This window comes from Ranitomeya imitator, chromosome 6, assembly GCF_032444005.1.
Source record: "Ranitomeya imitator isolate aRanImi1 chromosome 6, aRanImi1.pri, whole genome shotgun sequence".
Classification (NCBI taxonomy): Eukaryota; Metazoa; Chordata; class Amphibia; order Anura; family Dendrobatidae; genus Ranitomeya; species Ranitomeya imitator.
Window position 1 is genome coordinate 16,948,647 of NC_091287.1, and position 27,480 is coordinate 16,976,126.

Here is a 27,480-nt window from a genome sequence, read left to right on the forward strand (position 1 = left end):
CCTGGTCTATCAGCCCATATTTAATTGAAAGGTATCTGGTCATCACTCAGAGACGTGAAACAATGCTTTGCATTCGCCATTTCATCCCATTTCCGAAAATATCATTTTCCTATTTATGGCAGTTCATACAAACCATCCCTTCTGTGGGGGGTGCACACAAGCATCCCAGAAGCAAAGCATCGAGATAAAGCCGTTATTCCATGGCAAGGAATTAACATCCATCTTCTCTCTTCACACAGGTACAACTCCCCACCTCTGCTTGCTGTCGCATCTGGGAAAACCGAGAGACTATTTGTCCAAAACAGTAACCATATTTTATTTATCGCATCTTTTAAACTAACAATGTATGACTACAAAACATAATGAATGACAAAAGCTAGATAATGGTGAACACTGGTGAAGCTCCTACACCCCTTTTACATATTATATATATATCAATAAAGTGGATGGGTGGACGGTGGACCCATAAGGTTAGCAGCAATAAAAATAAAGTGCTAGTGCTTAACTTGATCTAATCATTCATTCAATGCCCCTATGCAGTGTTTAATAATCCCTAAGCGTATGGATATATACTAGCTATTCAGTGCAATCTCACACATAGTGACACATATGCTGGAAGTTAAGTAAAAAGGGCAGCACACTGCAGCGCCAAAACATGCAAACTTGAAAACACGAAATTTGAACTGCATTACTGCACTAGAAATATGAAAAATGAGCGCTTTTAGCGCATAAAAATGGCCATATTTATGTGTACCTCGTAGCCACTTTACGGCATCTCTCTTATACCAGGTCCTACGTTTGACCTACCTCACCGAGAATAAACGTCTCCATCTGAATGGGTACATGTGAAACCTCTTCTTGGACTCAAATTCTCTCTCTCTGTGGAGGGGTATTGGACCTACTATAATTAAAACACCTGTGGCTAGGAGGCGGAGTGCACGATCAGAAGGCTAGAGAATACATTTCAAAAACCTGACCTGCACATCCAAACATAGACTGAGTGTGAACAGGTGCTGAACCCAGAGTCGCCAACTCGTATATAGTTAAGTAAAAAGGGCAGCACACTGCAGCGCCAAAACATGCAAACTTGAAAACACGAAATTTGAACTGCATTACTGCACTAGAAATATGAAAAATGAGAGCTTTTAGCGCATAAAAATGGCCATATTTATGTGTACCTCGTAGCCATTTTTGAAATGAAACATATGCTGGAAGGTCAGTATATCACTGCAGAGCATTCACCATAAATGATATGCTGCCACTGACATTACATTTCAGGGTTTTTTTTACCCATAGTCTCCACACGGTGTCAGATGCAGACAGCCCCGACGCGCGTTTCGTGTGGGCTTCCTCGGGGGGCCGTGTCTACCTGTTTATATATCGGGCATAATACCAGATCCAGTTACATGTACATAAATTTAAAAAATTTACACAAACGTGACTATAGCCTGCATTAGTTCCCCATTGTTAAATGTAGAGGAATAAATTTATACAAATCATATAAATTAATTTTGTGTCAAATACTAATAACCAAAAAAAGTGTATAAAAATACTTAGTGTTAAACATATATTAGATGTGCACTCTTAAGAACACACATAATAATAATAATCTTTATTTATATAGTGCCAACATATTCCGCAGCGCTTCGGCACACATACAAACGGATAGATGACAAAGCCAGAGTGCGCAGACCTAGACGGCCAAATATAATCAATACAACACACTCAAACCCAATATAAATCCATCATAATCATTAACCCACATAGAACATTTTTCTCAGAGGGGTTCGTGTGTTTGTTGATAGCTTGTCATGTTATCATCTATAGGCCCATATAAGACGAAATCCGTTATGGTCAATCTACAGTCATATGAAAAGATATTAATTAGTACATCAGTACAAATAAAAAAGAATCTAAAAAAAACAAGACTGCATACGTAAGACAACACATAGATACAATCAAGTCCAGAGATATATTCATTACAGAAACGGCACAAAACTAAGGTGTTCATTTAGGCCTGCAGGAGTCATTGTCCCCAATATTGTGATCCATCGGCACTCACATTGTGCCAGGTTTCATTTAGGCCTGCAGGAGTCATTGTCCCCAATATTGTGATCCATCGGCACTCACATTGTGCCAGGTTTCATTTAGGCCTGCAGGAGTCATTGTCCCCAATATTGTGATCCATCGGCACTCACATTGTGCCAGGTTTCATTTAGGCCTGCAGGAGTCATTGTCCCCAATATTGTGATCCATCGGTACTCACATTGTGCCAGGTTTCATTTAGGCCTGCAGGAGTCATTGTCCCCAATATTGTGATCCATCGGCACTCACATTGTGCCAGGTTTCATTTAGGCCTGCAGGAGTCATTGTCCCCAATATTGTGATCCATCGGCACTCACATTGTGCCAGGTTTCATTTAGGCCTGCAGGAGTCATTGTCCCCAATATTGTGATCCATCGGCACTCATGTTGTGCCAGGTTTCATTTAGGCCTGCAGGAGTCATTGTCCCCAATATTGTGATCCATCGGCACTCACATTGTGCCAGGTTTCATTTAGGCCTGCAGGAGTCATTGTCCCCAATATTGTGATCCATCGGCACTCATGTTGTGCCAGGTTTCATTTAGGCCTGCAGCAGGAGTCATTGTCTCCAATATTGTGATCCATCGGCACTCACATTGTGCCAGGTTTCATTTAGGCCTGCAGGAGTCATTGTCTCCAATATTGTGATCCATCGGCACTCACATTGTGCCAGGTTTCATTTAGGCCTGCAGGAGTCATTGTCCCCAATATTGTGATCCATCGGCACTCATGTTGTGCCAGGTTTCATTTAGGCCTGCAGCAGGAGTCATTGTCTCCAATATTGTGATCCATCGGCACTCACATTGTGCCAGGTTTCATTTAGGCCTGCAGGAGTCATTGTCTCCAATATTGTGATCCATCGGCACTCACATTGTGCCAGGTTTCATTTAGGCCTGCAGGAGTCATTGTCCCCAATATTGTGATCCATCGGCACTCACATTGTGCCAGGTTTCATTTAGGCCTGCAGGAGTCATTGTCCCCAATATTGTGATCCATCGGCACTCACATTGTGCCAGGTTTCATTTAGGCCTGCAGGAGTCATTGTCCCCAATATTGTGATCCATCGGCACTCATGTTGTGCCAGGTTTCATTTAGGCCTGCAGCAGGAGTCATTGTCTCCAATATTGTGATCCATCGGCACTCACGTTGTGCCAGGAGACGTTTAGCATCTCCATCCCGTATGCCCAGACGTATCCTGTCAATTCCCCTGATTTTTAATTACCTTATATACTCGAGTATAAGCCGAGATTTTCAGCCCAAAAAAATGGGCTGAACGTGCCCCTCTCGGCTTATACTCGAGTCATGGTCGGCGGGTGAGGGGGAGCGATGCCTGTCAAATACTCACCCGCTCCTGGTGCTCCTGACGTGGTCCCTGCATGACAACCTGCAGGCCATTTTCAGTATTCTGTAGTGGATTCTCTTGGCATTGGGAACTTCTCGCAGGAGAAAACTCCTAATATTCTGTTTAGATCAGCACATTACTATCACTGCTGCCACATACAGCAGAAACATCTCCCGGCAGAGTACCACATTTTTTTACTTATTTATTTTTTTTGGAGTGGGGGGGGGGGGGGGTGAGTGCATCTTGTGTCATTTATCTCAGGATCAGATTTCCTGGAGTTTTAGGCCATAGAAAATGTTGGAACTATTTTTCAAATTGTCTCTTCAGAGAGGAAGAGGACTAGAACTCTAGCGCCACCTATTGGAAGTAGCCATCCTAACAGTCAATGTCGACCCTTTAACGAGCCTTGTCACATGACTTAGGATAAGAGCCAAACCAGAATCTCAATTTGCAGACACGATGTTTCGGGGTACTGCCCCTCGTCAGTGCAAAGTGGAGATCTGGTTTGGCTGATTGAGAGGCGTTGACTGTTAGGATTGCTACTTCCTATAGGTGGCACTAGAGTTCTAGTCCTCTTTCTCTCTGAAGAGACAATTTGCATATTTCCCAGAGGAGCATTGCGGCTTTAAGTCTCCTCACCTCGACATGCTTATCATGTCACTCTCCGCAAGGAGAAACGATACTTCTTGGATCCCGGAACTATTTTTCCTAACACTTTTTTATTTAGTTCTTTTTGCCATTTTCCTGATCATTTGTAGATGATCTGTGATGTTCCTCTCGTTTAGTTATGTGATTTTGGTGACTTTCCGCTCACAGATAAGAGACATAATTGTACAGATAATCCGGTGCTCGGCCCGTCCCCGCTAATACCTGCCGGCCGCGAGTGCACGCAGCGTTCACAGGCGGCGTGAAAGCCGCGGCGTGCGGAGAATAGAACATTCTGTAATAATTAATGAAAAGGCTGCAGAGCAAAAATCTGCTCATTACCACTAAAATGTAAGAGACACGACTGGTGCGGCGGCTGCTCGAAATAAAGGGGCCGACAGAGAAACTCTGTTACCATAGCAGCAATCTGCACAGTTCAGAACCCCGTCCTCTGCCTCCTGATTGCTTCCCCGAGGAGGTAAACAAACAGCTGGTTTATTTTATTTCCTCGCAAAAGCCTCCGAAAATTCACATTCTACCTTCGGAAATACACACAGCACCCAGGAAAGGGAAAAATGACCAAAAATATCCAAAAATTACATAAAATAATGTAATAACCAAAATAACTACACAAGTACTGTATGACGAGAATAATTACAAAACTAATAATAATAATAATAGTAACAAAACATTTGGAGAACAGCAACGAAACACTGGAAGGCAGAACTGATGCTCAGAAATGAAAACTACGAACTAAAATAAAATGAATATAAATAATAATAATAATAATAATAATAACACAAACAATTGTAATTATTATTATTATTATTATTTATAACAGCAAAACCTTTGAAGAAAAGCCAATGAAAGACTGGAAAGCAAAACGGATGTTTAGAAATGAAAAAATATTATGGACTATAATTAAATAATTGTTATCATTTATGATTAATTATTGTATTATATTATTAGATTACTTATAATTATTTATAATTAATTATTATATTATATTACTTATTATTGTTATTTATAATTCATTATTTTATTAATGTATTAATTATTATTATTTATAATTCATTATTATATTATTATATTACTTTTTACCATTTATCCTCGTTCCTAAGGAGGCACATTCCATTTTTTTTTTTATTCGTGAATGTGGTATAAAGAGCTGTAAAACATATTCTCATTTGGATATTTAAATCATTTTTGTCTTTTTTTTCAAGATACGTGGGGCTTTATATTTCTCTTATTTTTGTATTCTCTTTTTTTTAGCCGATTCTAATTTGAAATTCAGTAAGTGGTTAACAATTATTTGTCATCATTAACTTAATTAATAATAAAAAGTCAAAGAATTTGTTTAAAGGGTCTTGTGGTCGGGCAGTAAAATATCGTGAGAAGTATCTTCTTAATGTTGTTCATCACTGCCATGAACTCACTATCAATAATTCTGAAGAAAACAAATCTTGAGTGTTCAAATCAGCAAGAATTCATAGAGGATTTAACATCTATTATATACGGAAGACATGAAGCTGCACGAAAAAATCTGACACTGAAATTCAAACATTGACAAAAACCGCCAGAATATTCAGTACAGACATTTCAACGGATTTTTTTTTTGCCCCTAAAAATTAGATGTTCCTGTTCACAAAAAGAGGAAAATCCTGGACAGCGAAAGAATTGAAATACCAAAATGATGCCAAATTATTGAGAACAATCATAAATACCCGACTACCCGTGCATTCTGCTGCTGGGTAACATTAAGCACGGACAAGTAAAACGCAAGATCACTTTCAGAGAGAGCAAAAAGTGCAAAACTATATGGTGACAATTTTTGGAAGAAAAGTTGACCAGTAAAAAAAAATACAAAAATATGGCTACGGCTTAAAAATGCAAATTTGAAGAAATAAACTGAAGGGCCAATTCTAGCGACACAGGAATTGACCATTCAAACGATGGAAAAGCCAAGACTGAAAATTCTTCCAAGTGTAGACTGTGCTAGAAATCACACAAAACAATAAAATTATCGACAATGTGCTCAGTTCATGTAAAAAATAAATTGCGCAGACTGACTACAAACAATCACATAATACCGCAACAACCAAAAATGTCGAAAATTACCAGTTATCCACTAAAAAGAACTGGTGGAACAGCAGAGTGGTCGGAAATTAATATGCGGAACTTTTATGGGACTTTTGCATACAAACGAGCAAATTATTACACACCCAACCTCACACTCGTCAAGAAAAGAGGATGTGGTCATCGACAAAACAATACTTGTAGATTAGGGTTGAGCGAAACGGGTCGGCCATTTTCAGAAGTCGCCGACTTTTGGCAAAGTCGGGTTTCATGAAACCCGACCCGACCCCTGTGTGGGGTCGGCCATGAGGTCGGCGATCTTCTGATCTGGAATCGGAATTCCGATACCGAGTTCCGATATGTTTAAGATATCGGGAATCGGTATTGGAATTCATATTTAAAATAAAGAATAAAAATAAAAAAATATTGATATACTCACCCTTGGACGCGCCCTGGTTCTCACCGGCAGACTGCCTTCCTAAGAATGAGCGCCTGAAGGGCCTTCGATGACGTCGCGGCTTGTGATTGGTCGCGTGAGCGGTCACATGGGTGGTCACGCGACCAATCACAAGCCGCGACGTCATCTAAGGTCCTTCAGGCGCTAATTCTTAGGAAGGAAGCGTCCGAGGGCGCGTCTGAGGGTGAGTATATTCCTAATAGGTATATGCTCACCCTCGGACGCGCCCTGGTTCTAACCCGCAGCCTTCCTTCCTAAGAATCAGCGCCTGAAGGACCTTAGATGACGTCGCGGCTTGTGATTGGTCGCGTGACCGCCCATGTGACCGCTCACGCGACCAATCACAAGCCGCGACGTCATCGAAGGTCCTTCAGGCGCTCATTCTTAGGAAGGAAGGCTGCCAGTGAGAACCAGGGCGCGTCCGAGGGTAAGTATATCAATATTTTTTATTTTGATTCTTTATTTTACACTTAAATATGGATCCCAGGGCCTGAAGGAGAGTTTCCTCTCCTTCAGACCCTGGGAACTATTAGAAACCCAATGCACTGTATTGGGTTTCGTGTTTCGGCTGACCCCGACTTTTCTATATGATCGGCCGATTTCACTCGACCCGACTTTTCAGAAAGTCAGGATTCGTGAAACCTGACCCGATCCTATAAAAAGAAAAGTCGCTCAACCCTATTGTAGATAGCAGAGTGGAGGAAAAAGAAATGGGAAAGGCTTGAAAATATCAAGACCTGAAAATTGAAATTCAAAGACTGTGGCACAAGGTAGCAGCCTTGATACCAGTGGTTACCAGAACAGTGGGTGTTATCCCTAAAACCCTTGGGAGGCATTTACAAGTCAATGCCGACAAAATCACCATTGGTCAACTACTACACTTACACTGTGCAACATCTTGAATTCTGGGAAGAACGTGATGTGTATTGGAGGCCAACACCAATGTGACATCGGGCAGTTACGATTTATAAACAATATTATTGAAAAGTACTAATATTAACCCCTTCAGCACACAGGAATTGTATTAGCTATTTTGCGTCCCAGCTTTCCTAGAACCAGAATTTTTATTATTCCGTCGATGTAGTCATATGCAAGTTTATGTTTTAGTTGTTGAGACTAATTTCATTTTTTGGGGTTATATGTACTGTATTAAAAATACATCATACAGTTATTTAGGGTTGAGGGAAAAAAACAGGAATTTTGCATTTTTTTATTTTGCAGTTCAGTACAATTAAAAACACTTTTCTGGAGAAGGCAACATTAGAATTTCTGTCTCCGTTCTCATACTTTCATGTTGGCAAAATAAGGACGTAAAAGTCCAGGAAATATCTCCCACCTGAGCAGGCCACCTACTTTTGTGTAGGGTCTAAATAAAATCCACACCTTTTACATATCCCTAAATTTGCCGGATTGTTTTGCTGCAAGTGAAAATCTCACCAAGGGCAAATTTGCAAAATCAATATCAATTTGCGCAAAACCCAAATAAGCAAAATAAGCCAGAAACCCCCCAAAACTTAGTCAAATCATGTCATAAACTGACAAATGATCATCAGACTAGTGTGCAACAGAGATTTCATGAGCGGAGTTGCTATAAAAAAAAATTCATGACATAGGCCAGTAATATTCTGAACTCTAAACCCGATCCTAAATTGTATGCTGACCCTCAATCAGACCCCAAAATTAATTCAAAACCCAATACCTGACCCCAAAATCAATTCAGATCCCAAATTAATTCCCATTCCAAAACTCTGTAATAAAACTAATGTAGACTCTAAATCAGACCTACCATATTAAGTACAGACGAGGACCAGAGACCCCAAAACTCAATCACTACCTCAAACCCGAGACAAAAATGAATGCAGTCCAAGACAAGACCCCAAGATTAATCCAGTCATAAAGTCAGACCCTAAATCAAATTAGACCTCAGGCCGAGCCCCAACAAAATTCAGTTTAGATTCCAAACCAGCCCCTTCCAGTTATTAGCCACTAGAGCTTAGTGAATCCCCTGAAATTACATTTCGGCAGATTTTCTCAATTCCGGGAGTGTGGTTGCAGATTATTCTTCTAAGCGGAGGATGAAAATTTTTTTGGGCCCTTTCCCTACCAATCATTGTATCACTGGTCCCGCCTGGCCTTCTGATCGAACTCTCGTTAGTCTTCTTCTTGGGTTTTCTGTTGGCCAAGCATGCCGCCAATAAAGTGCAGCTTGCCCCCTTTGTGATCGCGTAGACATAGTTAGCCACGGCACAATCCAGAAGACCCAGAGGAAGGATAAGAGCTTAGAAAACGCCTGGGGAGCGGCAATGGTGGGACAGTAACGGGAGGGTCAAGGAGAGGCGAGAATGATTTCAATGCTTTTTCCAACCCCTTCCCGATATTCAGAATCCAGCAAAATTCACGCTATTCAAATTCCAAAAATTCAGTTTAGTTCCAATCAGAATTATTGGAGAAATTTGTAGCAAATACGATTTGCTCGTCTCTATTGGCCACTCCTCACTCTTGGGACCTCGTCACCTCCCGGCAGGTCAGAAGGTTAATTATCAAGATGGTTTTAACTCCATATTGTTCCCCTATTATGATATTTGCTCTGTACCGGAAACAAACATCTGTGTGTCTGATACCCGCCCTCCGTATGTATTCACGCCTTCACTGAGTGATTGATATTAACACTGAATATGCTCGCCTAATGAATGCCGTCGCGGTTTTAATCACCGATGTGTTGAGTGAGTGCTGGGAAATATATGAAAACGGCTGAGAGGAATGCTAATACTCTATTAATTAGAACACTCTGCCCTCCTGGGGTTCATAACATAAGACGAGAAAGGATTACAAAAGCAAATGAATAAAATTACCGCTCAGAGAAGGACACTAGATAAATTAATGATAGACTTCAAGAGGACAGAAGAACCCGAGCTCCTCCAGCAGCGCTCCACGGCTAAGAAGCAAAACAAATGTAACCTCTTCCCAGGTCCAAGCAATCAACAAAGAGCGGTCTATTATTCAGAGAAAATATGAGACATCCAAGGATTAAAGAGTTACACAGAAGAATCATCAATATAGGGGCAGTATTATAGTAGTTACATTCTTGTATATAGGGGCAGTATTATAGTAGTTATATTCTTGTACATAGGAGCAGTATTATAGTAGTTATATTCTTGTACATAGGGGCAGTATTATAGTAGTTATATTCTTGTACATAGGAGCAGTATTATAGTAGTTATATTCTTGTACATAGGGGCAGTATTATAGTAGTTATATTCTTGTACATAGGAGCAGTATTATAGTAGTTATATTCTTGTACATAGGAGCAGTATTATAGTAGTTATATTCTTGTACATAGGAGCAGTATTATAGTAGTTATATTCTTGTACATAGGAGCAGTATTATAGTAGTTATATTCTTGTACATGGGGGCAGTATTATAGTAGTTATATTCTTGTACATAGGAGCAGTATTATAGTAGTTATATTCTTGTACATAGGGGCAGTATTATAGTAGTTATATTCTTGTATATAGGGGCAGTATTATAGTAGTTATATTCTTGTACATAGGAGCAGTATTATAGTAGTTATATTCTTGTAAATAGGGACAGTATTATAGTAGTTATATTCTTGTACATAGGAGCAGAATTATAGTAGTTATATTGTTGTATATAGGGGGCAGTATTATAGTAGTTATATTGTTGTAAATAGGGGGCAGTATTATAGTACTTATATTCTGGTACATAGGGGCAGTATTATAGTAGTTATATTCTTGTACATAGGAGCAGTATTATAGTAGTTATATTCTTGTAAATAGGGACAGTATTATAGTAGTTATATTCTTGTATATAGGTGCAGTATTATAGTAGTTATATTCTTGTACATAGGAGCAGAATTATAGTAGTTATATTCTTGTACATAGGAGCAGTATTATAGTAGTTATATTCTTGTGCATAGGGGCAGTATTATAGTAGTTATATTTTTGTACATAGGAGCAGAATTATAGAAGTTATATTCTTGTACATAGGGGCAGTATTATAGTAGTTATATTCTTGTACATAGGAGCAGAATTATAGAAGTTATATTCTTGTACATAGGGGCAGTATTATAGTAGTTATATTCTTGTGCATAGGGGCAGTATTATAGTAGTTATATTTTTGTACATAGAGACAGTATTATAGTAGTTATATCCTTGTGTATAGGGGCAGTATTATAGTAGTTAAATTCTTGTATATAAGGGGCATAAATCCAATATTTTTTTGTATAATTGAGTTTACGATTTGGAGTGTTAGCCCCGGCTTTATTCATAATTTTTACACAGTTTTCATGTTTGTTTGTTTTTACATAACATTTAAATTTACTTATTTCTTTAAACCATACTCACTGCCATTTACTTTGCAGTATGAGCACTTGCACTTCTGATGTTTCCATGGTAACATCATTCTTTCGGTGTGCGGTGTCCAGGGTGCTGAGATTTGCACTGTACAATCCTGAACTAGAGATAGACTTCTTAATTCCCAAGTAGCACTTATTACAGAAGAGACTTTTCTGAAAACAGTCTTTTGAAAATCAAGTGCGACTAGATGAGACTGCAGAGTCCTGTTTCTGTGAGAGATAATCTGGCCTTAAAATGAAATTCCAGTGGGACCAATGCTCATTATGTTCAGTGTCACTTGCAAGGAAAAGCCAGAGTGTGGGACAAGGAGTGAGCCTAGTTAAAGGTAACAAAGGCGGTGTGCATTTTCTCATTTTTGCTTCAGAGGATCATTGGCTGCAACTTTCTGCAAATCCTAAAACTTTTTTTTTCAATAATATATAAAAAAGATTCATAAAGCCACCACTAGGGAGTCCTCACTATACACAGATTTATACCGCCACCACTAGGGGGAGCTCACTACATACAGATTTATACAGTCACCACTAGAGGGAGCTCACTACATACAGATTTATACAGTTACCACTAGAGGGAGCTCACTACATACAGATTTAGGCCATGTTCACACAGTGCGTTTTTTACTGCGGAACCGCAGCGGTATTGCCGCTGCGGTTCCGCAGCAGTTTTCCATGCAGGGTACATAACAATGTAACCCTATGGAAAACAGTCACTGCTGTGCACATGGTCCGTAATTTCGTTTAAAAAGCCGCGCAGAATAGCTGCGGCAAAAAAGAAGGAGCATGTCACTTCTTTTTCCTGAACCGCAGCGGTTCTGCACCCATAGACCTCCATTGTGAGGTCAAAATCGCAGTAAAACCCGCAGATCAAAAATATATCTGCGGGTTTTACTGCGATTTGATGTGCAGAACCGCTGCAGCAGGAAGTGCGGGGAAGCGGGCGGAAGTGCGTGAGCGGAGTGTGGCTGCCCCGATCCCACCCCCCCATGCTCCGATGCCCCCCCCCAGTGCTCCGATGCCCCCCCCGTGCCCTAATCTCCCCCCCTTATACTTACCCGGCGTCCCGGTGTCCGTCCGGCCGTCTTCTCCCTGGGCGCCGCCATCTTGCAAAATGGCAGGCGCATGTGCGCAGTGCGCCCGCCGAATCTGCCGGCCGGCAGATTCGCTCCAAAGTGCATTTTGATCACTGAGATATAACCTATCTCAGTGATCAAAATAAAAAAATAGTAAATGACACCCCCCCCCCACTTTGTCACCCCCATTGGTAGGGACAATAAAAAAATTAAGAATTTTTTTTTTTTTCACTAAGGTTAGAATAGGGGTAGGGTTAGGGGTAGGGTTAGGGTTAGGGGTAGGGTTAGGGGTAGGGTTAGGGGTAGGGTTAGGGTTAGGGGTAGGGTTAGGGTATTTTCAGCCATTTTAGCCCTAAAAAGCTTCCTAGGAAACACACAGTCTCTGCATAGAAAACTGCATAAAAAAAGGATAAAAAAACGCATCAAAAAACGCATCAAAAAACGCATCAAAAAAGGACGAAAAAAGGACCAAAAAAAGGACCTGCGTTTTCTGCCAAGAGCTGCAGTTTTTTTAAAAAAACTGTCCTGAAAAAAAAAGGATGGAAATCCTGAACGTGTGAACATACCCTTATACAGTCACCACTAGAGGGAGCTCACTACATACAGATTTATACAGTCACCACTAGGAGGAGCTCACTACATACAGATTTATACAGCCACCACTGGGGAAGGTCACTAAATACAGATTTATACAGCCACCACTAGAGGGAGCTCACTACATACAGATTTATACAGTCACCACTATGGGGAGCTCACTACATACAGATTTATACAGTCACCACTAGAGGGAGCTCACTACATACAGATTTATACAGTCACCACTAGAGGGAGCTCACTACATACAGATTTATACAGTCACCACTAGAGGGAGCTCACTACATACAGATTTATACAGTCACAACTAGAGGGAGCTCACTACATACAGATTTATACAGTCACCACTAGGAGGAGCTCACTACATACAGATTTATACAGCCACCACTGGGGAAGGTCACTAAATACAGATTTATACAGCCACCACTAGAGGGAGCTCACTACATACAGATTTATACAGTCACCACTATGGGGAGCTCACTACATACAGATTTATACAGCCACCACCAGAGGGAGCTCACTACATACAGATTTATACAGTCACCACAAGGGGGAGATCACTACATACAGATTTATACAGCCACCACTAGAGGGAGCTCACTACATACAGATTTATACAGCCACCACTGGGGGAGGTCACTAAATACAGATTTATACAGCCACCACTAGGAGGAGCTCACTACATACAGATTTATACAGCCACCACTAGAGGGACCTCACTACATACAGATTTATACAGCCACCACTAGGAGGAGCTCACTACATACAGATTTATACAGCCACCACTAGAGGGAGCTCATTACATATAGATTTATACAACAACCACTAGGGGGAGCTCACTACATACAGATTTATACAGCCACCACTAGAGGGAGCTCATTACATATAGATTTATACAACAACCACTAGGGGGAGCTCACTACATATAGATTTATACAACAACCACTAGGAGGAGCTCATTACATATAGATTTATACAGCCACCACTAGAGGGAGCAAACTACATACAGATTTATACAGCCACCACTAAGAGGAGCTCATTGTATACAGATTTATGCAGTCACTACTAGAAGGAGATCATTTTATACAGATTTATACAGCCACCACTAGGGGAGCTCACTATATACAGATTTATACATTCACCACTAGATGGAGCTCACTACATACAGATTTATACAGCCACCACTAGAGGGAGCTCACTACATACAGATTTATACAGCCACCACCAGAGGGAGCTCTCTACATACAGATTTATACAGCCACCACTAAAGGGAGCTCACTACATACAGATTTATACAGCCACCACTAGGGAGAGCTCACTACATACAGATTTATACAGTCACCACTAGGAGGAGCTCTGTACATACAGATTTATACAGCCACCACTAGGGGGAGCTCACTACATACAGATTTATACAGCCACCACCAGAGGGAGCTCTCTACATACAGATTTATACAGCCACCACTAAAGGGAGCTCACTACATACAGATTTATACCGTCACCACTAGGGAGAGCTCACTACATACAGATTTATACAGCCACCACTAAAGGGAGCTCACTACATACAGATTTATACATTCACCACTAGAGGGAGCTCTGTTATGATCTGGTGGCCTTGGAGCCGCATGGAACTTCCTCTGGAGCTGGTGGAAACTATACTGACCGCAAATCCTGAACTTAACATCGCAACTAGAAGTAGCCGTGGGGTGTGCCTAACAAATCCTAGACACCTCGACACAGCCGAAGGACTAAATACCCCTATAGATGGAAGTAGGAATTCTACCTTGCCTCAGAGCAGAACCCCAAAGGATAGGCAGCCCCCCACAAATATTGACTGTGAGAAGTAGAGGAAAGACACACGCAGGCAGGAAACAGGATTTAGCAAAAGAGGCCACTTCTAGCTAAATAGGAAAGGATAGGACAGAATACTAAGCGGTCAGTATGAAAACCCTTCCAAAAAATATCCACAGCAGATGATACAAAAAACTCCACCATCTAACTAAAGATGTGGAGTGTATATCTGCAACTCCTGAGAATCCAACTAGACTGAGAAAAACACTGACACAATCTAAGCTGGACAAGAGAAAACAATGAATAGCACAAAATTATTAGCACACAGCAAGTGTGCCACAGAAAAAGAAACCAAACAATTATCTTTGCAGATTTAGCAGCAAGGCAGGAGGAACCAGACAGAGAACCTACTCCTCCCAGAACCATGGACAACTGTCAAGGACTAATGAATCCTGCACACCTAAATACCCCAGTCAGAACTGCAATCAGCAGAAACACCTGACCAAGACTGCCCTTCAGGGACAACTGCATTACCACCTACAACCCCCGGAGGGAGCCCAAAAGCAAAATTCACAACAGAGCTCACTACATACAGATTTATACAGACACCACTAAGGGGAGCTCATTACATACAGATTTATACAGCCACCACTAGGGGGAGTTCACTACATAGATTTATACAGCCACCACTAGGGGGAGATCACTGCATACAGATTTATACAGCCACCACTAGGAGGAGCTCACTACATACAGAGTTATACAGTCACCACTAGGGGGAGATCACTACATACAGATTTATACAGCCACCACTAGAGGGAGCTCACTACATACAGATTTATACAGCCACATCTAGGGGAGCTCACTACATACAGAGTTATACAGTCACCACTAGGGGGAGCTCACTACATACAGATTTATACAGCCACCACTAGGGGGAGCTCACTACATACAGAGTTATACAGTCACCACTAGGGGGAGATCACTACATACAGATTTATACAGCCACCACTAGAGGGAGCTCACTACATACAGATTTATACAGCCACATCTAGGGGAGCTCACTACATACAGAATTATACAACCACGTCTAGGGGGAGCTCACTGCATACAGATTTATACAGACACCACTAGGGGGAGCTCACTACATACAGATTTATACAGCCACGTCTAGGGGGAGCTCACTGCATACAGAGTTATACAGTCACCACTAGGGGGAGATCACTACATACAGATTTATACAGCCATCACTAGGGGGAGCTCACTACATACAGATTTATACAGTCACCACTAGGAGGAACTCACTACATATAGATTTATACAGTCACCACTAGGAGGAGCTCACTACATACAGAATTATGCAACCACATCTAGGGGAGCTCACTATATACAGATTTATACAGCCATCACTAGGGGGAGCTCACTACATATAGATTTATACAGCCACCACTAGGGGAGCTCACTACATACAGAATTATGCAACCACATCTAGGGGAGCTCACTACATACAGAATTATGCAACCACGTCTAGGGGGAGCTCACTGCATACAGATTTATACAGTCACCACTAGGGGGAGCTCACTGCATACAGATTTATACAGTCACCACTAGGGGGAGCTCACTACATACAGATTTATACAGTCACCACTAGGGGGAGCTCACTACATATAGATTTATACAGCCACGTCTAGGGGGAGCTCACTACATACAGATTTATACAGCCACGTCTAGAGGGAGCTCACTGCATACAGAGTTATACAGTCACCACTAGGGGGGGCTCACTGCATACAGAGTTATACAGCCACCACTAGTGGGAAATAATTTAAGGAATAATAAATTATTCTTGTCATAGAGGACAGTTAACATTTGAAGCAGAAACCTCCTGCTGTTGACAGGTGATTATCTGCTGAGGAAAAGATAGCAACCTGTGAGATCTGTTTACACAGGGGAGGAGAAATAGAGAGAATGGCTTTTGTTCCAAGTAAGAAGCTTTCTGGGTTCATAGGAGTTTTCTGAGGGTGGTCCAGACTTTGTGTCTCCTTTGTCCATATATGAATATTGTTGTTTTGTATTGATCCAATATTTATGGGATATAGATTTTCGGCGTAGTAGTGAAGGGACAAACTAAATGCATTCACTCATATTACCGTGGGGCCACTAGAAGCCCTCCACCTTAATAACGGTCTGATAGATGATGCGAGCCAGGCCATGTTTGATCTTTATGTAATGGTAAAATCATGATAAGAAATATGACGTCAATATCTAATACCTGGAACCTTCAGGTGCGAACATATCCTGTAAGCTGGGGATCTCATAACACTCCAATAGACCTAGCACATCCACAATCCGCACCCACATGAGCTATGGTCGATACGTGGTGGTAACTCTGAGATAATAAAAAGCAGTCTTTGGATCTGGGCCATTTGTCCGCTTTGGAAGGTGCAGCTTGCCGTAGGTTCTGTCTGTTTTCTTGAAGTATCTCCCTCCGCTAATCTCTGAGCAGTTTCCATGACATCAGGTTTATTTATTTTCTTTCGCTATTCCTTTTTATTTCATGTACTGTAATGTTATATATCATATTGTTTATTACCATTTTGTATCATCTTGCATATTTTTTATAAACACTGCCTATCTTTCTAGATTAAATACATAAAGTTGAATAGCTCTATTCCTCTTGCTCTGTAAACCGCCCCCTGAAGTCATACACTACCTGTAATGGGCCTGTATAAGCAATTGGTGGCAGCTAGTAGCTCTTTTGTCATAATGGAGAATAATGGAGATGGCAGTGATCATTCTGGGGTATGTATGGAGCTCCCGCTAGGACCGTAGGTACTCGGTACCGGGCCGGTTCTGTTCTTAAAGGGGTGGTCACAGTGCCAGTGACCCAGTCCGTGGCCCTGGGCGTCCATTTAAAAAGGGTATTAATGGAAATGGGAATAAAGTCTAATGTAGTATGTTCGTGAGGCCACCTGTGGTATTCGGCCAGGGGTGGCTGATGCTGCTTAAAGGGGTCCTCTGAGGCTGAAGGTTTGGCAGCTTAGATGGTATAGCTCCTCACAGGTAAAGCTTTGTCCCCGGGGCTCCTGGTGTAGTTGGTAAGAGGGATGATTGACGGTGGGGTGCAGGACTGAGGGTGCAGGAATTAATTGCAGGACACAGGGATAGCAGTTTCCTTTACCTTTAACTGGTATAATTCAGGTACAGTCCAGGGTACAGGTAACAGGTGATGGTGTGGTCTGGGCCGCCTGGAAACAGCTTGGGATCCGCTTAGCCAGGTGGGTTAGGAGGCCTTCCTTCTGCGCTGTATATCTGACCCGTGCTGCCTAATGCTCTGCATGAATCCTCTCAGTGTCTGTATTCTCAACCTGTATGGTTGACTGCTTGAACCTTTCATGGGCACTGTCCTTTCTCCGGCAGCCCCAGGATCTTCAGGCTCTTCACTTGCTGTGGTACCTGCAGGTGTTGGATGGGACAGGAGACTTGCAATCTCCTGCCCTCCGGGTTCAGTGGCTGGGTCTGCAACTCCCACCCCACCATGGACCCTCGTGTCCCGTGTCTTGGCGCTTTTCCCTGGGGTGAGCCCACTCGCAGCTCCAGACCCCAGACTTCTATCCTTTGCCTCCTCTCCTTTCAGTATCCCTCACACAGACTAACAGACTGTCTAACACCTCCCCCAGACCAGAATTTATAGGGAAGTTCCCCTGAAACTGGGTTTAGAGCTCCCCCTTCTGGTCTGGAGTCAGGACGGTGTTGCATGTCATTATTACCTGATTAAGGGATCCCTCCTTGTTTCCAGGCATGACATCACCTCCACCGTGAGGAAGGCAATACCATTGTGGCATCCAGACTCCTGGGGTGCCACATGTATATATACAGTTGTGTTCAAAAGTTTACACACCCCGGCAGAATTTTACTTTCTTGGCCTTTTTTCAGATAATATGAATGATAATACCAAAACTTTTTCTCCATTCATATTTAGTGGTTGGGTGAAGCCATTTATTGTCACTACTGTGTTATCTCTTTTTAAATCATAATGACAACCGAAAACATGCAAATGACCCTGATCAAAAGTTCACATCCCCTGGGGATTTTGTCCTGATAACATGCACAGAAGTTGACACAGATGGGTGTGAATGGCTACTGAAGGTAACATCCTCACCTGTGACCTGTTTGCTTGTAATCAGTGTGTGCATAAAAGCTGAGCGAGTTTCTGGGATCCAGACAGACTCTTGCATCTTTCATCCAGCCGCTGACGTTTCTGGATTGTGAGTCATGTGGAAAGCAAAAGAATTGTCAATGGATCTATGGGAAAAGGTAGTTGAACTGTATAAAACAGGAAAGGGATACAAAAAGATATCCAAGGAATTGATAACGCCAGTCAGCAGCGTTCACACTATGATTAACAAATGGAAAATCAGGGGCTCTGTAAAAACAAAACCACGGTCAGGTAGACCAACAAAGATGTCGTCCACAACTGCCAGGAATATTGTTCGGGAAGCAAAGAAAGACCCACAAATAATATCAGCTGACATACAGGACTCTCTAAAAACTAGCGGTGTGGTTGCTTCAAGATGCACAATAAGGAGGCACTTGAAGAAAAATAGGCTGCATGGTCGAGTCGCCAGAAGAAAGCCATTACTGCGCAAATGCCACAAAGTATCTCACCTACAATACGCAAAACAGCACAGAAACAAGCCTCAAAAGTTCTGGAACAAGGTAATTTGGAATGATGAGACCAAAATTAAACTTTTTTGGACACAACTATAAACGTTACATTTGGAGAGAGGTCAACAAGGCCTATGATGAAAGAAACGTTCAAACTGTGATTAACAAATGGGAAATCAGGGATTCTGTAAAAACAAAACCACAGTCAGGTAGATCAACAAAAATTTCGTCCACAACTGCCAGGAAAATTGATTAGGATGCACAGAGAATCCCACCCCAAATGAAGTTCCCGAGGCTGGGTAAAAAAGTTTGCCGCTATATATAAGTGTGATTGAATTTTTACTAGTAGGAATTGTATTGTGTTTTTATGATACTTGAAGGATATATACTGTATCTGAAATGCGTTGTATCTTTTGAAAAATTTTTTCAAAATATCCTCTTTGTATGTGAGTCCTGGGAAGCGCTGCCGTTCATGGGCTGGATGTGTTCGTTTTGATTTCCTTGTCCTGTGTGAACCTGCGGTTGGCTCTTTCACTTGGATCCACCCGATACAAGCTGCAAGCCCTGTCCATTGAAAAGTATCCCAGAGGAATTTTTTGAGGCTACATGATCTAAAGCCATATCAGTCTTCCACCAGGTGAGTGCATGAGGTTGTGCACCCATCAGAGACTATTATATATTGTGTTTACGCAATTAGGGTGCTGCGTTTTGTCTGTAGTTCTCTCCCAAATAGGGTTTTATTCTGTTTATTCGTATAAGGTAATTTGGAGTGATGAGATCAAAATTGAACTTTTTGGCTACAACTACCCCTGGACGAAGTATTTCATTGCGAAACGCGCGTCGGGTGTGGTGGACTCCTGGACCCTCTTTATTCTTCCTGGTAGATAAGTGTTCTTATGTATTGTATTAGACATGTATGCAAGATGGTTGCATTCGGATACTGTGCATGTTGTTATATATGGCACATTTAGCCTTATTTATTAATACCCTATACATGCCTGTTTCTCTTGTATTTATCTATTTATATATTTATTTATGTTAATATATTTATCTCTATTCATTAGTATAGAGGTTATAGCACTGGCTAGTAATAAATAAATAAGTGCCATTTTGTGCCTTTTTTTCTAAAAATTTACCACTCATTTGCCATAGTGAGAGTTATATTCACACACTGGTAGTTGTACTATTAGCTTCCATGTTCGTCCATCTTCTTTTTTTCTGTGTCTGGTGTTTCTTACCTGTGCCTGATTTGGCCTTTTATGACTATGTTTGGTCTTGTTTTATCTATTTTTGCTATGAATAAACATTATCTTTAAATTGTCTTCGTGCGGTGCCTCTCTTTGTAGGTGTATTTGTATTGGTTGGCTAACCATATAGGATATATTATGTGTTTTGCTCTTTTTTTCACAACTACAGTGGGGCAAAAAAGTATTTAGTCAGTCAGCAATAGTGCAAGTTCCACCACTTAAAAAGATGAGAGGCGTCTGTAATTTACATCATAGGTAGACCTCAACTATGGGAGACAAACTGAGAAAAAAAAATCCAGAAAATCACATTGTCTGCTTTTTTAACATTTTATTTGCATATTATGGTGGAAAATAAGTATTTGGTCAGAAACAAAATTTCATCTCAATACTTTGTAATATATCCTTTGTTGGCAATGACAGAGGTCAAACGTTTTCTGTAAGTCTTCACAAGGTTGCCACACACTGTTGTTGGTATGTTGGCCCATTCCTCCATGCAGATCTCCTCTAGAGCAGTGATGTTTTTGGCTTTTCGCTTGGCAACACGGACTTTCAACTCCCTCCAAAGGTTTTCTATAGGGTTGAGATCTGGAGACTGGCTACGCCACTCCAGGACCTTGAAATGCTTCTTACGAAGCCACTCCTTCGTTGCCCTGGCGGTGTGCTTTGGATCATTGTCATGTTGAAAGACCCAGCCACGTTTCATCTTCAATGCCCTTGCTGATGGAAGGAGGTTTGCACTCAAAATCTCACGATACATGGCCCCATTCATTCCTTCATGTACCCGGATCAGTCGTCCTGGCCCCTTTGCAGAGAAACAGTCCCAAAGCATGATGTTTCCACCACCATGCTTTACAGTAGGTATGGTGTTTGATGGATGCAACTCAGTATTCTTTTTCCTCCAAACACGACAAGTTGTGTTTCTACCAAACAGTTCCAGTTTGGTTTCATCAGACCATAGGACATTCTCCCAAAACTCCTCTGGATCATCCAAATGCTCTCTAGCAAACTTCAGACGGGCCCGGACATGTACTGGCTTAAGCAGTGGGACACGTCTGGCACTGCAGGATCTGAGTCCATGGTGGCGTAGTGTGTTACTTATGGTTGGCCTTGTTACATTGGTCCCAGCTCTCTGCAGTTCATTCACTAGGTCCCCCCGCGTGGTTCTGGGATTTTTGCTCACCGTTCTTGTGATCATTCTGACCCCACGGGGTGGGATTTTGCGTGGAGCCCCAGATCGAGGGAGATTATCAGTGGTCTTGTATGTCTTCCATTTTCTAATTATTGCTCCCACTGTTGATTTCTTCACTCCAAGCTGGTTGGCTATTGCAGATTCAGTCTTCCCAGCCTGGTGCAGGGCTCCAATTTTGTTTCTGGTGTCCTTTGACAGCTCTTTGGTCTTCACCATAGTGGAGTTTGGAGTCAGACTGTTTGAGGGTGTGCACAGGTGTCTTTTTATACTGATAACAAGTTTAAACAGGCGCCATTACTACAGGTAATGAGTGGAGGAAAGAGGAGACTCTTAAAGAAGAAGTTACAGGTCTGTGAGAGCCAGAAATCTTGATTGTTTGTTTCTGACCAAATACTTATTTTCCACCATAATATGCAAAAAAAATGATAAAAAACAGACAATGTGATTTTCTGGATTTTTTTTTCTCAGTTTGTCTCCCATAGTTGAGGTCTACCTATGATGTAAATTACAGACGCCTCTCATCTTTTTAAGTGGTGGAACTTGCACTATTGCTGACTGACTAAATACTTTTTTGCCCCACTGTATAAGGTCAACAAGGCCTATGATGAAAGGAACACCAGTCCTACTGTAAGGCACGGAGGTAGATCGCTGATGTTTTGGGGGTGTGTGAGCCAGAAAGGCACAGGAAACTTGTTCAAAGTTTAAGCAAAGATGAATGCAGCACATTATAAGGAAATACTGGAGGCAAATTTGCACTTATCAGCCTGGAAGCTGTACATGGGATGTACTTGGACGTTCCAACATGACAACGATCCAAAACACAAGGCCAAGTCGACCTGTCATTGGCTACAGCAGAACAAAGTGAAGGTTCTGGAGTGGCCATCTCAGTCTCCTGACCTCAATATCATTGATCCACTCTGGGGAGATCTCAAGCGCGCAGTTCATGCTAGACAGCCCAGGAATTTAAAGGAACTGGAGGCTTTATGCCAAGAAGAGTGGGCAGCTTTATCATCTGAGAAAATAAAGGACCTTATCCACAACTACCACAAAAGACTGCAAGCTGTCATTGATGTTAGAGGGGGCCATACACGGTATTAAGAAATGGGGTATGTGAACTCTTGATCAGGGTCACTTGGATGTTTTGGGTTGTCATTATGATTTAAAAGGCGAAAACACAGTAGTTTGACAATAAATGGCTTCACCCAACCACTAACCATGAGTTTTTGTGTTATCATTCATATTGTCTGAAAAAAGGCCAAGAAAGCAAAAATTCTTCTGGGATATGTAAACTTTTGAGAACAACTGTATATATATATTCCATGCGTTGGAATTGGAGATGTATATATGGTATGCTGTTAATTCTCCAATAACCGGCCTGTGGTGGAAGCAGCCGCGGCTTCGTCCATCACTCGTCAGCCAAATGTCCTGGCGTTCCCTTGACAAGTTGTAACGGTGGTGGGTTCTGCGAGACCCCTTCCACCCGGCTGTGTATTCTTGCATCCAACTTCCATTTCAATTCATAGTAAAATTGACAAGAATCATCATCTGGTGAGCTGCGCTAACCCAGTCTTATTCTAGAAGGGTGGTGCTCACCGTTTTTAACTGTCTATGTATCATAATCTACTTTTCCACAACTTCATGAAGAATTGAAGTCTTGCTCGTCACCATCATTGATTGCTTTGTGTTGCTCTAGAGGTGTTTTCATTGAAAATCTCTTTGTGCAGCTTTGGCATTTCTGACGTCATTTATATCTGACCAGGGCCGTATTTAGAGTTTCTGCTGCCCTAGGCACTTTTAGCGCTGCCTCCCCCTCTGGTGAGTATGACACTATCCGCAGTGACTTTGGGAAGAATCACTGATGTGAAAGTTGCCGTTTGCAGCAGATCAGGCAGTTTTTCTGCATCTGCCACGTAACGGATCACTTACGGCAACACTGCGTTTGGTTTCATTCATTCCTTATGGGATTTGCGGTACTTGATGTGATCTGGGAAATGCGGTGCCATACCTCCCAACTTTTGAAGGGAAAAAGGTCTAAAGGTTGCGGCGCACTTAGTGCGCCGCGGCAAATTTTAGGCCACGCCTCTGACCACACCCATTTCACAACTAATCACACCCATATCCAAGTCCCAACCACACCCATTTAGCACTGCTGATCACAGTTTCATATACATTAAAACAAAAAAAAAAATATGGCCACGCAGTGCTTCATACTGTACAATGGCTATGCAGTGCTCCACATACTGTATAATGGCCCTACATGATGTTCCATACTGTATAATGGCCACACAGTGCTCCATACTGTATAATGGCCACGTCTGTCCTGTGTCCTTGTGTGTACCACATTGAGAATGGAGAAAAGAAAGAAGACCAAAGAACTGTCTGAGGACTTGAGAAACCAAATTGTGAGGAAGCATGAGCAATCTCAAGGCTACAAGTCCATCTCCAAAGACCTGAATGTTCCTGTGTCTACCGTGCGCAGTGTCATCAAGAAGTGTAAAGCCCATGGCACTGTGGCTAACCTCCCTAGATATTGACGGAAAAGAAAAATTGACAAGAGATTTCAACGCAAGATTGTGCGGATGTTGGATAAAGAACCTCGACTAACATCCAAACAAGTTCAAGCTGCCCTGCAGTCCGAGGGTACAACAGTGTCAACCCGTACTATCCGTCGGCGTCTGAATGAAAAGGGACTGTATGGTAGGAGACCCAGGAAGACCCCACTTCTTACCCCGAGACATAAAAAAGCCAGGCTGGAGTTTGCCAAAACTTACCTAAAAAAGCCTAAAACGTTTTGGAAGAATGTTCTCTGGTCAGATGAGACAAAAGTAGAGCTTTTTGGGCAAAGGCATCAACATAGAGTTTACAGGAGAAAAAAAAGAGGCATTCAAAGAGAAGAACACGGTCCCTACAGTCAAACATGGCGGAAGTTCCCTGATGTTTTGGGGGTGCTTTGCTGCCTCTGGCACTGGACTGCTTGACCGTGTGCATGGCATTATGAAGTCTGAAGACTACCAACAAATTTTGCAGCAGAATGTAGGGCCCAGTGTGAGAAAGCTGGGTCTCCCTCAAAGGTCATGGGTCTTCCAGCAGGACAATGACCCAAAACACACTTCAAAAAGCACTAGAAAATGGTTTGAGAGAAAGCACTGGAGACTTCTAAGGTGGCAGCAATGAGTCCAGACCTGAATCCCATAGAACACCTGTGGAGAGATCTAAAAATGGCAGTTTGGAGAAGGCGCCTTCAAATATCAGGGACCTGGAGCAGTTTGCCAAAGAAGAATGGTCTAAAATTCCAGCAGAGCATTGTAAGAAACTCATTGATGGTTACCGGAAGCGGTTGGTCGCAGTTATTTTGGCTAAAGGTTGTGCAACCAAGTATTAGGCTGAGGGTGCCAATACTTTTGTCTGGCCCAATTTTGGAGTTTTGTGTGAAATGATCAATGTTTTGCTTTTTGCTTCATTCTCTTTTGTGTTTCTTCATTTAAGACAAATTAAATGAAGATAATAATACCAAAGAATTTGTGTTTGCAATCATTTTCAGGAAGAAACTGAGTATTATCTGACAGAATTGCAGGGGTGTCAATACTTTTGACCATGACTGTACTGAGCCCGAGTGACGGGCGAGACACCACATGTACTGAGCCCGAGTGACACTGTAATATGTAAGTAACATCAGACTGTATTGTGGGGACCATTCACTTCTATGGGAGGGTGTTAAAGGGAACCTGTCACCCCCAAAATCGCGGGAGAGGTAAGCCCACCGGCATCAGGGGCTTATCTACAGCATTCTGGAATGCTGTAGATAAGCCCCCGATGTAACCTAAAAGATGAGAAAAAGACGTTATATTATACTCACCCAGGGGCGTTCCCGCTGTTGGTCCGGGTCTGGCGCCTCCCATCTTCATCAGATGACGTCCTCTTCTGGTCTTCACACCGCAGCTCCGGCGCAGGCGTACTTTGCCTGCCCTGTTGAGGGCAGAGCAAAGTACAGCATTGTGCAGGCGCCGGGCCTCTCTGACTTTTCCCGGCACCTGCGCAATGCAGTACTTTACTCTGCCCTCAACAGGGCAGGCAAAGTACGCCTGCGCCGGAGCTGCGGCGTGAAGACCAGAAGAGGACGTCATCTGATGAAGATGGGAGGCGCCAGACCCGGACCAACAGCGGGACCGCCCCTGGGTGAGTATAATATAACGTCTTTTTCTCATGTTTTAGGATACATCAGGGGCTTATCTACAGCATTCCAGAATGCTGTAGATAAGCCCCTGATGCCGATGTGCCTACCTCACCCGCGATTTTGGCGGTGACAGGTTCCCTTTAAGGAGGAGGAGGAGGTGAGCTGTGACATCTCCTATTGTGACTGTTGGATCTGGTTGCCGGGGTCTACCTTCCTGTGGTTGTTACAAGTATCCTCCGCTCACCTTTCGGGGTGTTGCGCTCCTCGTCCACTTGTCTCAGGAGATTCGGTTGAACGCTCGGTCCGGCGCTGACATGCTGCAATATAATGGAAATGGCGGCTGAAGCTGCAGCACAAGGAGACACCGGAGAACGGCGGGGACAGAGCGCTCTGTAGCCGTGGACACGTGCAGTATAGCACGCGGCTGCCGGTCATGTGACGCCTGCAGTCACTTTCACCAGAGGAGCGGCGCTATAGGTCAGAATATCAGAGTAGAAGCCTCGCTGTCTGATCACCGGATATTTCCGCGGGAGGACGGCGCTGATCCGCGCGGGTGACACCGGCACAAGCGACTGCGGACGCGGGATCTCCCAGTGTGGACGGGACTCCGCGGAGGATGGGGGTCGTCTGCCGTTATCTGCTCCATCTGCGCCCAACAGAGAAGACAAACATGTCCGATAACTCTACAGGACCGCGACAGCTGCAGAACATCGTCCCCCCCTCCCTCCCTCCCTGCAGAGCTTCATCGCCCCCCCTCCCTCCCTGCAGAGCTTCATCGCCCCCCCTCCCTCCCTGCAGAGCTTCATCATCGCCCCCCCTCCCTCCCTGCAGAGCTTCATCATCGCCCCCCCCCTCCCTCCCTGCAGAGCTTCATCATCGCCCCCCCCTCCCTCCCTGCAGAGCTTCATCACCGCCCCCCTCCCTCCCTGCAGAGCTTCATCATCGCCCCCCCCTCCCTCCCTGCTGAGCTTCATCATCGCCCCCCCCCTCCCTCCCTGCAGAGCTTCATCGCCCCCCCCTCCCTCCCTCCCTGCAGAGCTTCATCATCGCCCCCCCCCTCCCTCCCTGCAGAGCTTCATCATCGCCCCCCCTCCCTCCCTCCCTGCAGAGCTTCATCGCCCCCCCTCCCTGCAGAACATCGCCCCCGTCCGTCCTCATACTCACCTCCTGTCACTCAGCTCAGCTGCCTGTCCCACACACTGCGCGCGCCACAGCCGCCGACATCCCTCTGGCGCTCTGTCCCGCCGCCTTCTTCCTGACTGAGTGAGCGGTCATGTGATACTGCTCAATAAGGTAATGAATATGCGCATATTCATGACCTTAATGACCGGTACCATGTGACCTCTCACTCAGGACGCGCTACAGACGGTGAGAACAGGCATCGCTGGAGGCTGGAGCAGGAGGTGAGTATCGTCTCTCTTCATGGAGGGTGGGTGGGATGCGGAGGCGGGGAGGGGCGCGGGGAGGCAGGCGGGGAGGCGGGGTTTTGCGTCGGTCGCGTTTGTGACTTAAAAAAATAAAATAAAAAAATCCTTGCCCAGGTGCCGCCCCCCCCCGCAATGTCGCCGCCCTAGGCACGTGCCCTCGAGTGCCTAGTGGCAAATACGGCCCTGTATCTGACGATTCTCCACATACGCACGTTGTACATTATAGATGAAGTCCTGGTCCCAGCGGTGAAAGGCTTGCTCCTGTTATCCTTTAATATTGCTTGGCTGAAGGTTCTTCTGCTTTATCAGCTTTGGTGGATAATGAAGAACGGTGAAGATGACACTTGGA

The 27,480-nt window shown here is 43.3% G+C and overlaps 1 protein-coding gene across 1 annotated transcript; it reads right to left on the minus strand.

The window, feature by feature from the left end:
• LOC138643537 (dynein axonemal heavy chain 1-like) lies at positions 1-27,480 on the minus strand. The gene is made up of 4 exons (XM_069732431.1): positions 27,340-27,480; positions 26,157-26,350; positions 25,949-26,021; positions 1-271 (listed from the first exon to the last, which is right to left on the minus strand). Exons 1-4 carry the CDS (start codon positions 27,350-27,352, stop codon positions 114-116), a joined length of 438 nt encoding a protein of 145 aa, XP_069588532.1. The 5' UTR covers positions 27,353-27,480; the 3' UTR covers positions 1-113.

Bases quoted from the DNA above. Each gene is read 5' to 3' on its own strand.
- LOC138643537 (XM_069732431.1), bottom strand. The intron at 26,022-26,156 runs GTGACTGCAGGC...ATTATATTGCAG, and splicing joins GCGCCGCTCCTCTGGTGAAA to CATGTCAGCGCCGGACCGAG. The intron at 272-25,948 runs GTGAGCGGAGGA...CGGTTTTCCCAG, and splicing joins GGAGCGCAACACCCCGAAAG to ATGCGACAGCAAGCAGAGGT.